A 17,832-nucleotide genomic window follows, 5' to 3' on the forward strand; every position below is an offset into this window, starting at 1 on the left:
AAATGAGTTCAAGGTGAGGGCTAGCTTAGGAATGGTTCCAAAGAAATGAACAGTTTTATTTCTTGTGTAACTTCCACACCATCAAATTCAACACACCCCTGGTAGAAATGTTTGTATTCTTGGCAAAGTGATGAAAAATGACATGAGCTTGATTACACACTATTCTTTCCCAACTACAACCAACGTTTTGGACTCAAGAAAGAGAACTTTATTGATAACTTAACTGCTAATTTACTTTAGAAGCTATACTTTCTGAAGTCACATTATAACTGAGGTGCATTTTCTGACATTAATAATTTAATATTCTATATTTTCAACCTTCCAGCTAAAAAACAAAAATAGAAAAATGCTTAAGTAAATCCACCAGCTACATACCTCCATGAAGGCTGCAGTTTTATTCCATTAAGGATAATATTTAATTAGAAGTAATGCACAGAACTGTTTTCTAATAAACACTGTAAATGTCATATAATTTGATATTTTATTATATTTACTTATATTTACTTGTATTTATCATCTACCTCTATTCATACTGCAATGATTTTTACTTACAGGTCTTTTATTAGTTACCTATCTAAGAAGAAGGGAGTTTCTATACATTTGGGATCCATTTCTTGTACTAAAAAGGGCAAGATTTAATTTCTTTTTTTTTTCCTGTGGGTGCACATTGGATTTAATGGCTTTTCAATTCCCTTTAGTTCTTATGCTCAGCTTCCTTGAAAGTTGCAGGTAGAACTGATAACATGCCATCATTCCCTCAGCACCAGGCCTTATGTTCTAAGTCATAGAGAACAAAGTACAAATCCTTTGGCTCTGCTTTCATTCCTCATTTATACAACACAGTCATAATCAATGAGTACTGTGATCTAAAGAGAAATAATAGCAGCTCCCTAGTGTACCAGAGACAGGTAAGATTGAGTTTCAATCTCTTCTAAAGGAATTTCTGTGGTTCTTTCCACTGTCTTGCAGAATAGGTGGTGCCTTACAGCCATAGACTTGTTCCTGCTCTGATTTCTGATAATTTTAATGCACTAGACTTTTCAGCTTTCTACTCTCATAGCTCTGTGCTTGAACTCAGAAAAAAGACCATTAAACACGAGTATTTCAGGCTTAGCATAAATTTCTCATTTGAAATAAGGAGCTATAGGTTAGGAATTCCCTGCACACTGCTTAGCTGTAATTTCAGGGCATGATTAATTTCTCGGTGCAAATCACCAGGCAGACACCCTCAGGGGTTCCGTGCTTCTGCTTAAAGCAGAATATTGAAGCAGAGGAGTGCTCATTCACAGAAGAGATTGTAATTTTACTGTTGACATACATCTGCAAATTTTCTCCATATCGGATGTTTAGATATAAACACGGTTTTCTGGTAAGTTCCTTCCAGATGCTGAAGTCTAAGTTTCAGGATCTCTAGGAAAACGCCATATGAAATGAGAAACCCAGTTTGCAATTGAGATAAATGCGTCAAAATGCAATGGTGTTTCTCAAAACTGCATTGCCAGAGCTCTGCCTTACCCTCCCTCGCATTGCTGATAACCTCTCAGCAGCAGCCCCACGAGCTGGGGAGCATGAAACATTTGCAGCCAGCAACATCTGGTGATAACCTTGGCTGTGACAGACATCATCGCTACCGCCCCGCAAGGCAGGGGCGACCTAGGAGCCCAGCTCACCCAGACCCTGCTGCAGCCGGAGGGGGCGGCCACTCAGCTCCTCAGGCGGACATTCTGCCCTTTGGGAATTTCCCTTCTCCCATCCCCTGCCGAGGTGCGACCCTCCCTGCTCCCTCTGTCCCTCCCTGCTCCCCCTGTCCCTCCCTGCTCCCTCTCTCCCTCCCTGCTCCCTCTCTCCCTCCCTGCTCCCTCTGTCCCTCCTTGCTCCCCCTGTCCCTCCCTGCTCCCTCTCTCTCTCCCCGCTCCCCCTGTCCCTCCCTGCTCCCTCTGTCCCTCCCTGCTCCCTCTCTCCCTCCCTGCTCCCCCTGTCCCTCCCTGCTCCCTCTGTCCCTCCCTGCTCCCCCTGTCCCTCCCTGCTCCCCCTGTCCCTCCCTGCTCCCTCTCTCCCTCCCTGCTCCCCCTGTCCCTCCCTGCTCCCCCTGTCCCTCCCCGCTCCCCCTGTCCCTCCCTGCTCCCTCTCTCCCTCCCTGCTCCCTCTGTCCCTCCCTGCTCCCTCTCTCCCTCCCCGCTCCCTCTATCCCTCGCAGCCCCGGGCCCGCCCCGCGGAGCCGCCAGGTGGCGCCTCGCGACCGCACTTGGAGCGGAGCCGCGGGTGGGACCGGGAGCGGGAGCGGGGCCGGGAGAGAGATCGGGAACCGGGGTCGGGAGAGCGGCCGGGACGGGCCAGGAGCGAGCCCTGGGACGGGAGCGGGCTTGGGAACGGGTTCCATTCGGAAGTGGGTCAGAGAGAAAGTCCCAGAGTCCTGAAGTGGGTCAGGGAACGGGTCCCAGTTCCGGAGTGGGTCTGGGAGCGGGCCGGGAATCAGGACCCCCCGGGAAGAAATATATTAATAAAGAGGGAGACGCTGCCGCACTTTGGGCGTCGAGTGTGCAGGTACGAGCGTGGGAATGGGGCCTTGCGGTGTGCGGGGCGCAGCCTTACGGCCCGAAGTGCCCCGAGCAACATGTCTTTATTAGTGATTATTATTGTCAGAATCAAAGTCTGTGAATTCCAAAAAGCTCCCAGTAAGTGATGCTGCGTGGTTCGGCCGCAGCGGCGTCCGGTGAGCGCTAATGTGCCGGTGGCATGTTGGAGCAGGGGCGTCCTAGCACGACGGGTTCAAGTAGAAATAATGGCGGGGGGGGGGGGGGGGGTTGGGGGGGCGGGCGAGGCGGCACGGCTCTTCCCTGCCTCCGGTGACACCGGAGAGGCCGTCCCAGTGGGAACATCGCGGCTTGTCGCTGCTGCTCGCGATGTGTCGGGGTGCGGCTCCAAGGCGCAGGGGTGCCTGGCCGGGGCAAGGACTGGGGTGCAGCATTGCCGGCGCTGCCGTGGCAGCGCTCATCTCTGGTCCCGGTGTCTGAATCTCTGTCGGGTGCCTGTGCGTGTTGTGTGTGTGCGTGTGTGTGCCGGGGAAGAGGGGAGGAGGGAGGAAGAGGGGTGGTGGTGGTAGCGGCTGGCGGGAGGGGGATGATTATTGGCAATGGGCGGGAGAGAAAGAGGCGACTCCTGTTTCCTTTTCTTTCTGCCAGCGCAATCTCGGCTCATTTTCTCTAAGCTATACAAGTTCACGGACGAGCTATCTAGCCAACCCGCCTCTCCCGTCATGGACCTCCCAGGTAAAAAAGCCGTTCTCGTCCCCGCCGGCTGTTCTTTTTGCAAAATATCATTTTAAATGATAGCAAGAGTAAGGTGCGGGGCTAGGTAGAGATGCCTCTGTGGAAGCGTAGGGGCGATCTCCCAGGAGCGAGATCACCGGGTGTTCTGGTGAACGGGAAAAACTGAGATGCAACTTCAGAGGGAGAAGCCGGGTGAGGCTTTGACTCCTGCGATATGTGTGCATGCCGGGCTGGGAACCGGGGGATATCTAAGCCAGCCTCCTTCTCGCGACTTTAGGGAGTCGCCGGGGTCGGCAGCAGTGGTGGTAGCCTGGCCTGGGGCACAGAAGGTTGGGAAGTACAAATCGGTGCCCGAGCGCGGCAGCCCGCAGGCGGGGAGAGGGCAGCGGCGGCTTCCAGAGCCCGGCCAGGGCGGGAGTGGGGGGTTCGGGGCGCCCCGGCTGCCAGCGAACTCTACAGATAGCGAAGCAGCTCCATCGAGGGGAGAGAAGGCGCGTTACTTATAACAAGAATAAAATTTCCTTCCGTTGTGTCCGGGGCGTTAGGAGATGGGCACAAACCAGGCTCGCAGATGTAGTTAATAGTGGGGCTGTGGGAAGAAATGGAGCCGGGTTTTGGAGATCCCATTTGTTGTGGGTCAGGAAAGGGACGGCCCGAGGCAGCCGCAGAATGCTCCGCCGGGGGTTTGGGGATGCAGCGCTGTCCCCTCCTCCCCGCTGGGATTACGGCAGGCTGCTGGGGAACGGGAGAAAGAGGGAACACCGGGCAGCCAGGTATCTCCCAGACCTGTTGTACTCCCTGAGGCGCCGGGGGCGGGGAGGGGGAGCCCGCCGGGCGGCGTGGTGCCGGCTCCCAGCTGCCCGCTGCTGTGCTTCACTGCCGCCTTTCCCCTTGGCAGGCTGCTGCGTGCCGCCCGCCCTCTGAGAAGGCTCCTTCGCCCCGCGCAGAGGAGGAGGCGGAGGAGGAGAAGAAGGGGAGGAAGGCGCGGCCGCAGCCGCCGCTGCCCAGCCGCCGTCCCGCAGAGCGCTGGCCGCAGGGCGCCGCGGCGGCAGCAGGCGCGCAGCCCCCTCCGCCTCCCCGCGGCCGCCCGCCCGCGGCGGCGGCGCGGGGCGCCCGCATGTCGGCGGCGATCCGGAGCGGCGGCGGCGGCGGTCCGGCGCCGGGCATGGGGCGGCGGCGGCGGGGGGCGCTGCCGGAGCCGGCGGGCGGCTGCTCCTGCTGCCTGGCGGCGGCGCTGCCGCTGCTGCTGCTGCTGCTGCCCGCCGGGTGCCCGGTGCGGGCGCAGAACGACACGGAGCCCATCGTCCTGGAGGGAAAGTGCCTGGTGGTCTGCGACTCCAGCCCCTCGGCCGACGGCGCCATCACCTCCTCCCTGGGGATCTCGGTGCGCTCGGGCAGCGCCAAGGTGGCCTTCTCGGCCACCCGCAGCACCAACCACGAGCCCTCCGAGATGAGCAACCGCACCATGACCATCTACTTCGACCAGGTCAGGCGCTGCCTGCTTCGCCTTCGCTACCCCTTGTCCCCGCGCCTTGCGCGGGCATCCCCCGCCCCTGCCTCCCCCTGGCTGCACGCGTATTCTCCTCCTGGTTCCCGCTCCATCTGTTAATCCCGACCCACCCGCTCAATAGCAACTTCACGTCTCAACGGCCCAGAAAGACTTCGGAAAGTTCTTTCAGGTAGCTGCAGGGCTTTCCTAGGGTGGTACCGGGGGTGAGCACGCTGGCTTCTTGTCCGGTCACAATCGCTAGGACGGAGACAGCTTTAACGTGAAAGTCTGTGCCTCGGACGCGTGCGGGGGCGCCTTGCGGCCAAGGATTGCCTCGGCCAGCCAGGAGCGACTCGGGGGAAGGGCGTACATCCCTCCTTCTGTGCGAATTCAGAGAGGTACCGATGAGGAGTCGCCGGATCTGCCTGTTCGGAGCGCATTTGGCAATGTCACAGCATCTCTCAGAGGGAGGGAGGGATGAGGAAGAAGAGGGTGTTTCCCGCGTTATCGGACGAGGCAAACGGTGTCCCCGGCGGGCTATATCGGAATGGTGTTATCCCGCACGGCGTACGCCGGGCAGAGCAGCGAACAGCCCTAGCCCTGCCTGCTTGTCCTGCCCCGTGCCCCTGCCTCGTCGCACCGCTTCCCTCCTGGAGACAAAACCCCGTCCATCCACTTTATTTTTGCGGTGAAATTTCCTTTTTTCCTACCGCCTCTGACTCCTGAAGTAGTATTGAAGAGTCAGCCAAAATTAGCATACCAGACTGTTTTCTTTGGACTTGTTTATTTTTTGGTTTCTTGGGTTATTTGTTTGGTTTTTTTACCTGTCTGGTTGTCATTTATCTGTCTACCTGTTCCTCTTAATGGGTTTGCACAGGCATTAGTTGCATACAAGATCTCATAAAATCAGATCAGTAGAGGAAAAAAAAAAACAAAACAAAAATCAAACCCCCAACTTGCTAAATATATAGCATATTTTAGACGCTTTACCCGGCAATGTGCAGTTCCTGGGAGTTTGAAGACATTTTCTCGGCACTCCCTCAATAAGGTTTTTTAATTAATTTTTTTGTTCCTTTTTTGAGGGAAGATATAGACTTTGGCTGTTTGGGAGGAAAGGCTTGGGATGTGGAGGGTGGGAGGGGGGGAATGGTGTTTTGTTTTTTTTTTTTTTTCTCCTGCTTCGTATTTTTTCATTAAAGCAGAATTTTAGCCAGCAAACTGAGCGTGACGGGTGTGTCCCGGGGGTGGGCACGGCGGAGCGGCCGGCTCGGGCACACCCGCACGCCGGACGGCATCGCCACCGACCCGCAGGTTCTCAGCCCTCCGCCCGAGCCTTCTGGTGCCTTTTGAACCAAAGCCAGGGCCCCGTCAGATCGGCGGGATCGGCAGGGTGCGGCCGCCGCTTCCGAACGGGGCTTTGCACATCTGGCGGCGTGCTCAACTCTTCATTTTTTTTTTCTTTTTTGTTTTGTTTTGTTTAAAAAAAAAAAAAAATTGAAATGTATGACAAATTAATGTTATTGCCCGGATGGAGGAAAAGGCCCATCCGAGCCTCCTGAGGAGCGTGTGTGGGCCAAGTGGCACAGCCCTCCAGAGGGACAGAGAGACATGAGCCGGCAGATGTTGCTGTTGCTGAGCGCCGTCTCTCCTCCTTTGCCCCTCTCTGCAGTGCAGTTTTAGTTCAACTCGAGACCAGCCCTGATTTCAGTAGTGCTATCTAAAAACCATACATTTCTATTATGAGATAATGACTTTTGGTATTTTTTTCCTACTTTTTTTTCCCTCCCTCCTTCCCTCCATTTCACACTCCTCCTCCTCCTCCTTCTGCCACCTTTGCTTTATTGACAGCTCAGTGTGGACATTTGCACTTCATCTGACATGCTTTGGAGATAATTTTTGTGTAACTAAATTGCTTTATTAACTATGATGCCTTTTAAGTGCCTCTGCAACTTGATTCCATTCCCCTGCCATGCACTTGTGCTGCAAATGCCATTTTGACTATGCTTTATGTTGGTCATTGAGCTCATGTCAGATTTTTGCTGGTGTTTCCCTAAGGTGGAGTCTGATTTCTCTGATTTCTCTCTCTCTCTCTCTCTCCTTTTCTTTGTTCTCTTTTATTTGTTTATATTCCAGGTATTAGTTAATATTGGCAACCATTTTGATCTTACTTCCAGTATATTTGTAGCACCAAGAAAAGGGATATATAGTTTCAGTTTCCACGTGGTCAAGGTCTATAACAGACAAACCATCCAGGTGGGTTGTAATTGAAAAAAGATGCTGTCTTTCCTTTAATTTTCTTTTCTTTTTTTTTTTTTTCTTCAAATGCTCATTTCTAGACTAATATTTAAAAAAACTGCAGAAGTTGAAGAATGAGATTATGGGTTATTTTTAAAGGGTCTATATACATGACAGAAATCACATATTGCCTGTTTCCTTATCTTAATTCAACCTAGATTCTGACCTGTACAAAAGTTTTGTGATGTGCACAGGGCAAAAAAAGCCATTGAGAGTATTGAGAAAACTCAGATTCTGTCTCTTTGCACTTTTTTAGGTAAGTTTAATGCAAAACGGCTACCCAGTGATTTCAGCTTTTGCAGGGGATCAGGACGTCACCAGAGAAGCAGCCAGCAATGGGGTTTTGCTCCTCATGGAAAGAGAAGACAAAGTGCATCTCAAACTGGAAAGGGGTAACCTCATGGGAGGGTGGAAATATTCAACCTTTTCTGGCTTCTTAGTCTTTCCACTATAAAAGAAGGCCAAATAGGAGACAGATCCATGAGCCGGAGCAAGGATTCAATTGTTAATGACACCCTGAACTTGACAGCACATGACAGTATTTTCAGTCACCCCGTCAGACTGTCACGGTAGAAGAATGATAACCTTCTAAACTCCAACATTTGCTTTGAATATTGACAATTCCTTGGAACCTGCGCCTCTAATTAGTTTTAGACGACAGTGATCTTTAGGAGAAATGAAATTATCGACCTGAGCAATTTGTACCTGTGATTGTAAAGTCAATTTTGGATTTTATTGTTGGGATCATTGACTTTCTTATTGTTTTTATTTTTATCTCTCTTTCATTTTTACCTCTTTTTCTTTCTCTCGTTGTTGTCCCGATGAAACAAATAACTCGGACCACAAAATTACTTTGTCAAAGGCTCACTCCAGAGCCAGAAGAATGAAGTGTTCAGCCCAATGAGGTGTTCTTCCATGCTTTATTTCTTTGTGTTGTATAGCCTTAAGGAAAAAAAGAAAAAAAAAAAAAAAAGAAAAGAAAAAAAAAAGGAAAAAAAAAAAGAATGGCTTCAGTCTCAGTCCTGTATTTTTCTGGGGGAGGGGGATTCTGGACATTACTGTGTCAAGAAGTGCTTTATCCAGTGAAGCAAAATTTGCACGATTGGAACCTTATTTGTATTGTTCGTGTTTTTCATCAACTTTTTATTTTTCCTGATTTTTGTTTGTGTGTGCTAAAAATATAAGCTAGATTGATCAATAAGGCAAAACAAAGCACATATATACCCTGTAGCTCCAAGTAAAGCTAACCAGTGAACAATTCTGTCTGCACTTTCCAGCTGATCTTTATAGACCTATTTAGAGAGAGAGAAAGAGAGAGAAAGAACGAGAGAGCTACATGATCCTTCAATTGCAATCTGGAAACCAGTAAAGGAACTGACATTTCTCAATTGCCCTGACATTTCTAGAAGCAGCAGTGGAGGCTTTGAATATCTTCCTGACCATACCATAAAATATATACTTTCTTTTCATTACCATATTTTGGGTGGTTTTTCCTGATATTTATTTGATATATTTGTCCACTAATGCTTGAGTATTCATTGTGGGAGTGCAGAGAGATAGCAGAGCAAATTTTTCCTCTTCCAAATTAAATAAAACCATCTCCACTTGAGGTGTCTGAGACAAGTATTGGAGGAGTAGACACAAGCATCTTTGACAGCCTTAGGGAGAGGAGCCTCAGAGGGAGAAGGGCTTCAGAGGATCAAAAAATGCTCCAGAAGTTGGCCATGCATATATTCACCCTCTCTGCTCTTCCCAACATAAATGGCCACACAGTTCTAGGAGTGGACTTATATCAATATTGAACACTGAGAAAATTATTATCCCAATCAACAAGAGGTAAAATATCAGGCCATTATCAATGGTGTCCTTTTGCCTCATTCTCAATAAATAGATCCTGTTTCTTCAGGTTTTTTTGTTTTTTTTTTTTTTTTTTTTGTTTGTTTGGTTGGTTGGTTTTTTTTTTTTTGTTTGTTGGGGTTTTTGGGTTTCTTAAAGTGGTGTACTAGACAATATGCTGAGGAAAATCTTGTTTGAGGAGATCCAGGAGGAATGTTTATTTTATAGAATTTTTATCAACATTTATTGAATTTTAAATGTTTCATTTTACTATGAATCCCCTAAGGGTGGATGTGCATAAGAATTTATTTTTGTCGAATTTACTCCACTTCCACAAGCAAGTATAACGGAAAGGCATTTTCAGGAAAACGCTGGTAACTACATTGTATTTCAAAATAATGGTGGACATGTCATTTTCATTGTAAATTTATCATTCAAGGGACAAAATTAAAGTAATATATTCTTAAAAAACCCTTATCTGTGTTGCTTATATACCTCAGATGACTAAAATATAAGCCAATTTAATATTTAACATGTTTGTGCATTTTCACCATTGATGTGGTTTGTTTGCTTTGCCATTTCACTTTGCCAGTTACTTAATGGATTTGTGGTTGTTGGGTTTTTTTAATGGGTTGCATTTTTCTAGTTCCTCTTTGTGCTTTGGCATGACTGCAATGTTTCTAGTTGCAAAATATCACAGGGCTAAGTTTAAGTACATGAAATAAAACCTGAGTCAGCAGCAACCTTTTTATATTAAAATACAATAAATACAGTTGTCTTAATGGTAGACATTGTAAAACTACTTTTTTGTGTTTACAACTAGATTGTGTCACTCAAGGAAACAGAAACTGAGGTGGGTTCAAGTGCCCAAAATTTTAATTTCTACTATATTTTTAATTTAAAATAAAAATACTCAGTCAAAATAATTTAAAATAAGAATGACTCAGTTTTATTTTAAAATTCTGCCTACCGTAATCACATTCAGTTTTTTAATTTATTTCAGTTCATTTGGCTTGAATAAGGCAATGACATCTTAGTTCTGGCTCTCTCCTAAGCTAAATGAGGCCAATAGCAATGTTTTCCTTAGAACTGTCCTTGGAAGTTTCTTTGGCCATTGAAGCTGTATAATCTGAATATCTCAGTTCATGTATTCAAGCTCAGTAATCTTGACTGTGTTTTTTAACAAATATGTTTATATGATAGCCAATCTTTTGTCTTTAAAGAAGGTATCTCATACAATGCCACTTTCCCTCTGCTACTCTTGTGTCCTTCATGCTAAACGATAGAGATAGGACTCTTATATAAACAGTTAAAATAAATGGACAATGTGGAGTAAATTCTTATTGTACACTAATTGCAATAATTTTTTTTTCCTTTCATGTTCTTTGCAGTATTTATTACCTTTTCCCTTTTAATTTTGCATCTGGGTTTGAGAACGTGCAATCTACTTGCTATTGGAAATAGTAGAAATGTTGATGTATACATAAGGTGTGGATATCATGATATATTTTATGTTGGAGGGGAAAAATGTACGACCACAGCATTGGAGATTGCAGGAACTATGAAATCAGAATGATTAAAGGAGCCTCCCAGTACATTAAGAGTAGGCTTATAGAAAATAATTTCTATAAATAAATAGTTTGGGTACCATTCAGAGTTGATTTAAGTTTAATGTTGAGGGGCACCACGAGAGTTAGAAGTGTAAAACACGTGGTAGAGAAGTAGACCAGTGGCACCATAACGACTGGATCCCGTGGGAGCAATAGCACAAGACCCCTTCCAACAGCTTTCAAGCTTTGTAACAGTTGTAATATATTACTATGAATCTACTGTCTGTTTGACTGCTTCCCTTCCAGGGAACAATCTGTACCCGGGTGCTGTTGGTGTTCACTCTTTTAGTACTTCTTCAGTCTACTTACGGCAGGGTGGAAGCCAGGAGCTGTATTAGGGATGATAAAATCCCATCATATATCATTGCCTTCCTCTGAGTTTTATATCCATGGTTTGAACACAGTCTTGCCAGAGAGCCTGTGTGCTCTCACCTCCCCCTGAGATAGTGGGTGTGATGGATGTGTGGTGTAGCTCATTACTGGTCATCATCTTGAAAGCTGGAGCTGTGGGAGGAGGAGAGAGACAGGACATGAAACTAAGGAGTTGTTTAGAAGTTACATTGTGTTTGTCAGCTGTGACTTTTTTAACTTTTAAAGAGAACATTTTGTTTTTATTGACCAAAATTTGCTTATTGGACAATCTGTTAAAGTAGAAGATAGGCTAAAAGGGCCTGTTTACTGTGGATGTATTCAGAAATAGCTAAAAGTGGTTTCTTGTACTTCTAATGTGAGATTGGTTTTTGGAATAAGTAGAGTCACAGGTAGCATCGTTTAAAAATAGCTCTTATGATTAATAGTCTGCTTTGTTCCAGGCAAACTTTCTAGTGTTAATGAGCACTCAAATAACATTGTCATTACTACACTTAATTTTCATGTGAAGTGACTTATCATTAAGCAGTTATACATAACTAAATACAATCAATTACCCTCTTTTAATATATTGTTGAAAGGCCAAGGAATGTCTTTGAGTCATTGCATAGTTTCTAGATTTAGGACCACTTACTGTCTTGAAAAATTGTTCCAGGGTCATGTATGATGGGGAGTCATGCCAAATTTTTAAACATGGTAGTAAACTATGATACATTGTAAAATACATATTTTCTTAGTAGAGTGGCTTCTTTTATTTGACATGATTTCACCTGTCAGAATGCTTAAAATAAAACTTTTTGATTCCTGGCCACCTGTTAATTAGATCACATTTGGAGTTTATAAATTCCTGAGAATTTTTGATGACTGTAGTTATACACAGACTAAGTGGCTGGCTAGATGATAGACAAGCATTTAGATACATATATATAAGTATCAGTAAAATTCAAGTGTTCCATATTGAAATAAATATGTTGTCATGTCAGCTAAGAGGCTGATCTTGCTTGTCTCACTCACTTCAGTAAAGTCCATTCCTCTTATGAACGAACTTTATTTGAGTGCCTCTTAACATTGAATTTGCACCAACTGTGAATGTTATCTAATCAATTTATTTACATTTATTACTTTGTATAAAACTACTCTTAATGTGCAGGAAAGCTCTTTCAGTTGTTATCACATCATAATCCCTGTTGCAATTTCCAGAGTCTCTGTTCCCCCTCTAACAAAAAATATATCAGGATATCTGCACCTTATAAATATACCAAAATATCTACTGTTTTCAATAACAAGTGAGTGGAGCTTATGAAAAACATTAGTATCATTGAGCTTGAATTGTATGGTTTGGATTTGGTCATGATCTACCATTATGTTAATTTAAAAATCAGTGACAGTAATCAGTGCAAACCTTTAATTTGCACAACTATTAATTTTAATTAACTTTATTAATTAACTTTAGTTAACACAACTATTCTTGGGTGTTGAGGTATTTCAACACTAATCATACTTCTGATAAGTAAAGGCCTACAAATATATTTTGAATGCATATTTTAAATCAGTCCCCAAACTAGTCATGTTTATGGTCTTATCTAAAATAATCATGATATATTTTTTCTTATTTCCTATTGCCAATAAAATCTAAAGACCACTAATTGTACTTAATGTTATTTGGGTGTCATAATGAAAATACAATTTACATACCAAGTATATCTAAAATCTCCTGTTTCTTAGCTCATATAGCTTAACCTATTTAGTGAATCATCTCTGCTATTCGTCAGCAAAATAAAGTTGCCTAACTTGCTGGTTCCCTGCAGATCACATACAACAGATGGTGTAAATAATGACATAGCAAAACATGGAGAAGCAAATAATGACTATAAATTCTGCACCAAAAAAAAAAAATAATCTGCATCAACAGAAATTCAGGTCTTATTGACAAATGCTTCAAACTTCATAAAATATCAAAATTAATTTTTTAAACTAATCTTTCTGATTAATACTACTTCCATTGTAATAAAGTGTTATTTTTGCTATGGGAATTAAAAAAAATTAAATTGTTTTGTGAGATCAGCTGTATTAAAAAACTCTTGCTCAGCATATCGATAAATTCAGTGCTATAAATTTAATCAAAACCTAAGTTCATCAATTAGTAATTAGTAGTTATCATGAGACATTGTCATTTCTGCTGATATAATTAAATTAATTAAAATTAATTCTTTTAAATACTTTTAGTTTTCAGTGTGTGAATATACACAAAAGTGCACACATACATATGAATATATACACATGCATGTAAAATATATTTTAGCTAGGAATGGACTGAGAGAGCTGGTATTTTTTTTTTAGTTTGCAGTTTGACCTTCCTTTCTCTGAAGCATTGTCTCAACAAATTGATTTTTATTTTATTTGTTGTCATTCTATACCTAAAACTGTTTATCTTTGCTTACATATAAGACTACCCAGAGTAATAGCAAATAGCAGTATATATTTCAGTGTCTGAGGGCTGCCACAGTTTAGGTAATATTAGGGCAAAGTGAAGCATACAGTTATTAATGAAAGACTTAAATACCTCAAGTTCTATAGAAAGCTTTTGGGATGAGTAAAACTTTAGTGCTGTGTGGGAATTGCTTTGAAAAGACATACAGGGAGGCCACAGCTCGAGCTTCAGTTTGTCCTTCTATTGGCACCAGATGGGAAACTTTTGATATTCTTTAAAACTGAAAGCAAACATGTCCCTATACTTAGTTTAGCAACAGTAATCCTTATATGCTGACTTAAATTTGATTATGTTAGTTTATGTCTAAAGAGATGCATTACATTGTCACATGTTAGAACTAAGAATACAGAGACTACAGTGGACAAAGGATAAAGAGTTCTCCAACTTTTTTCACTAAAAGAAATAACTTAGCACAGAACATATGTTGCTCCATAAGACTTTTGTGACAATGAAAATATGGAAGAAATTATTTGAAAATAATCTTTCAAACTCTTATTTATTGTTACTGGCAGCAGAGTTTTCTCAGACCTGTTTGTAATAGTATGACTGGGACTATTTAAGGATGGAGTTTAAATGCATATAGCTAGACCTTCTAACAGCTGGCTTCTTCCCTAGCTGAAATTTTCTACAGAGCTATGTGTTCTTATAAGAACTTACATCTCTCTAGATCAAATTGTCCTTTAACCCCAACTGTCAAGTAAATCCAGTTTTATTTAATTATTTTACCTGGGTAAGGAAAGCATCCATTATTCTGTATCTTCGCAATGGCTCTATTGTTTTCTTATACAACATGAACTGTGCTAAAGATATCCTGTAGAAAAAAGAGGATTCCTACTACACGTGCCTCCCTAAGAGGTAATTTCTCTTCTCTTGCCCTCTGTTGCCCTTTCATGCATATTTGAAATGCTTTTGAAGATGAATTTTTTGAGTATTTCTTAAAATAATGCTTTTCCAACTGTGTAAAACCTTGTTCATACAAAATTATGACAGCTTTAGTTGGCTGCTCACAGATTATTCTCCCTCTGTTATGAAGCCAGACAGGAGAAGCCCATCTGACTAAGGAAAAAAATGTAACTATGGATAAATAAATAAATAGTGGGAGATATGTATATGAATCTGTGATTTTTGGTTAATATTTTGATCCCGTTCAGTCTGTTCTCCCTGAATGATTGTGCAACCAAGTGACCTGGTATCTCTCTTTTTAAAAAAAATTCCAGGCATACTGAGAATCTTCCCTTTTACAACCTTGAAAATTATAGACCCTCTGTATAGGTGTTAGGGTATTGGTTAAAAATAACAAATGAAATCTTCAAGTATCTGCATGATCCTTTAACACAAACACCTTGTGACAAAGAACAGTCTGTAGGAAGGGAATAATCCCTCATAAAAATACAGAAGAGTCGCTAATTATTCTTTGCACAAATACAAATCTCAAAAGCATCCTGGGACACGTGCATGTACATATAAGAACCATAGCTGTAAGTGACAGGCATGGTATGCAAAACACTTTCCCAGAGTTCTAACTTTCATGCAAGCAAAAAAATTACAAGAAAATACATGCGCAGTTTAGGTGGGATTAAAGATCCCCATGCAATTAGTGATTGTAACTATAATGTTTATTACAGTGTCTCAATGCAGATATATTACACAGTGTGTTCCACTCAAGCATGGAGTGATGCATTATATAACAAATATCTAAGCTATTCCTGTAAAAAAATTTACAAAATTATCTTTACTGAGCTATGAAATCAGAGATCAGATCGCAGTTAGTACAATTCAGACCACTGGACACATAAAAAGTGAGATAAACATTTTATAAATATTTCTGTATATTTCTGTTACCCTCAGTCAAGAAGTAGTTTATCTCTTGAAAACAAAAATGGAATCCACATGCATTATAAAGCATGTATTGTATATAAAACTTTTCCTGAGAGTAAAAAGAGACTTGCTTATTTACTTCCATGTCTCCATCCTCCCTAAGACATTTGCTTCTTACTTTTTACATGTGCACTAATGTTTTTCAGAGCTTCATAGGTTATGTCTGAACGAAATAATTGACAGATGATTTGCAAGTGCACTTTAACATGTTAAACCCATAAGGGACTTCCTTACCATGCCACTGATCACCAGATTTTCTGAAAATAAGGCTGTATTGGGTCTGTCTAAGACAGAGTTCATTTCCCCATAGCAGGGCTCACAGTGCTATGCTTTGCATTGATATCTAGAAAGGTTTTGATAGCACACCAGTGTTTTGGCTGCTTCTGAGTAGCACTGGTGCAGCATCAGCTCTCTCTCTGACAATCTGCCTCACCAACAGAGGGCTGGGGTTGGGCAATACCTTGGGAGGGGATACAACCAGGACAGCTGACCCAAACTGACAAAAAAGATATTCCAAAGCATATTAAATCAGCTCAGATATAAAAGCAAAAAAAAGGAGGAGGAATAAAGTCGCATTTGTTATTTGTAACATTAGCCTTCCAGAGTAACTACTAGGCATGCTTCTGAGAAGCATCATTTGCTGATGGGAAGTAGAGAATAAAATTTTTGTTTTTTTCGCTTGTGCACACACAGCCTTTAACTTTTGCTTTCGTAAATAGCCTTATCGCAAACTATGAGGTTTCTTTCTATTTCATTTTCTCTCCCCTGACCACCTGACAAGGGAGAATGATAGAGCCTTTTAGTGGGCTCTTGGCATCCAGCCAAGGTCAAGCAACCACATAAGGCTTAAAGTGTCTACATCATGTTTAGAAAGAGCCAGGCTCAGGAAAATTGTTGGATAGGCTGTACTCTATCCATGCCCATGGCAGTCAGGTGCAGTGAAAGACAACTTCAGAAAATATGAAATGGCATGGCTAAGTACAGATTCAGTATCTCAAGAGTACTTCAGTGCTGGGACAAAAATTACAAATCAGTGTATATCTTCTTGTAAACAGTAAATGTGGTGAATAAATCTGGACTGCTTGCAGTCAGCTAAAGATTGCATCTTATTTTACCTCTTGATCATCACAACAGCTTCCTCATTAGCTTCCCTCTGATCTTGACCTGTAAACCCTCCTCTTGCTTGTGAACCACCTCATGGCAAAGCTCCACAAATTCAAGCTGCTCTTTTGAATAGAGCACAGTTTGTCTCCTTGTCATTCCCAGCCTGTGCCTCTTAAAGGACCTGTTCCCACCCATTGCACTGCCCCAGCAATGTGAATTATCCTACCATGCTCTTGTTACTCTCAGCAGTCACAACTTCTAATTCTTCTGTTTTGTTTTTTGCTTCCTCGTGCTGGAGAAATTTGTGTATCAGCACATTGGATATGTTCCCAGAAGTGCTGTATTTTAGGGAATGTAGAAGAACATTTTTATTGTGCTGTCTCTAGAATCCTTGCTGCTTCTCTTGCATTTGGTCTTCATCTTGAAAACTCATGTGCAAATGCTATGTAATTTTGCAAAGAAGCTTATTTACAAAAATTCTCTTATCCCACTTCATCAGATGGAAACAACCATTCCTTAATCCTAAGAGATGGCCCATTGGTCACAGGTGCACAAACCCTGTGTGGGGTATGAGCCACAGAGGCAAGTATTGACACACACTGTACTTTGAGTCTACCTGAGCCTTTCCCTTCATTGGAAATATTGAGAAAACACCACTCAAACTTTTTAGGGCCACTCTCTCTTGATACAGGATTTTTTTCCCCCTGGCTATTGGTACTCACATGGGTACATAACAAAGGTTTATAATCTAGGGGCTGGCTGAGCCTTTGCTATATTTCTACAAAATCCTGGATGCAGAATGCACTTCAGATCTGCTTAGAAATAGGTAATAGGTGAAGAGATAAGGATATGGAGCTGGCATCCCTAGTACTAATTCTTTGAAGTTTGTTGAGTGGAGACAAAATTTATGATTATACTTTGTGACATTTGGACAGCATCTTGATACTTCAGCACCAACTAATCTGACAATAGAAACAATGATGTGCTTTCTTCACTGATATTTTTACCATCATGAATCTTTCTAGCACCTTAAAGTCAGGCAATTGTGAAGAAATGGGAATAATCATATGACAGAAGAGACAAGGAGTGATATGAAATGACAAATTGAAGAACATGGGAGGCAAGAGAACAGTCTTGAATGAAAGCAGGGATCCTTTTGGAAGGTGCTGCTAGGACTGAAAATGATTTGGTGTAATAATAGATAGGGCATGGAGGAGAGAAATTAGATGTAAAACATGGGACCAGTCTTGAAATACTGGAACAAGAGGCAGAGACTTTTGTCCAAAGTAGAAAAGGATTTAGAGAGTGAGAAACTTGGGGGGAAAGTTGTAACAAAATGTGGAGAAAGAGAAAAAAAAAGAAATCCAGAGTGAACAAAGGAAAAAAATAAAAGGTGTTTTAGGGCCTGTAATGCATCTGGTCAGTTTGCAGTAAGAAGCAGGAATAGAGGAAGAAAGGAAAAGAAGCTGTGAAATCATACAATTAAAAAAA

General features: G+C 42.8%; 1 protein-coding gene and 1 long non-coding RNA gene across 3 annotated transcripts; both read left to right on the plus strand.

Moving 5' to 3' along the window:
• Positions 1–2,893: 2,893 nt before the first annotated feature.
• Positions 2,894–4,350, plus strand: LOC146768351 (uncharacterized). Its single transcript, XR_014952837.1, has 3 exons — positions 2,894–3,031; positions 3,183–3,269; positions 4,168–4,350. It is a non-coding gene; the product is annotated as an uncharacterized LOC146768351 (long non-coding RNA).
• A 36-nt stretch (positions 4,351–4,386) lies between these two features.
• On the plus strand, positions 4,387–14,468 carry CBLN2 (cerebellin 2 precursor). Of its 2 annotated transcripts, XM_085571866.1 has the most exons (4): positions 4,429–4,755; positions 6,892–7,011; positions 7,310–7,445; positions 7,876–14,468. In XM_085571866.1, the coding sequence occupies exons 1-4, from the start codon at positions 4,435–4,437 to the stop codon at positions 7,938–7,940; spliced, it is 642 nt and encodes a 213-aa protein (XP_085427992.1). In that variant the 5' UTR covers positions 4,429–4,434; the 3' UTR covers positions 7,941–14,468. The 2 variants fall into 2 exon arrangements, with proteins under 2 accessions (XP_077640691.2, XP_085427992.1); XM_077784565.2 differs by having other exon boundaries at positions 4,387–4,755; positions 7,310–7,878.
• The last annotated feature ends 3,364 nt before the right edge of the window (positions 14,469–17,832 follow it).

This window comes from Lonchura striata, chromosome 2, assembly GCF_050655825.1.
Source record: "Lonchura striata isolate lonStrDom1 chromosome 2, ASM5065582v1, whole genome shotgun sequence".
In the NCBI taxonomy this organism is placed as follows: Eukaryota; Metazoa; Chordata; class Aves; order Passeriformes; family Estrildidae; genus Lonchura; species Lonchura striata.

What these genes read in the sequence shown, in the direction of transcription:
- CBLN2 (XM_077784565.2), top strand. Translation starts at nt 4,387, where the DNA reads ATGTCGGCGGCGATCCGGAGCGGCGGCGGCGGCGGTCCGGCGCCGGGC. An exon ending in TGACCATCTACTTCGACCAG is followed by an intron (nt 4,756 to 6,891) that starts GTCAGGCGCTGC and finishes TTTATATTCCAG; the next exon opens with GTATTAGTTAATATTGGCAA. An exon ending in ATAACAGACAAACCATCCAG is followed by an intron (nt 7,012 to 7,309) that starts GTGGGTTGTAAT and finishes GCACTTTTTTAG; the next exon opens with GTAAGTTTAATGCAAAACGG.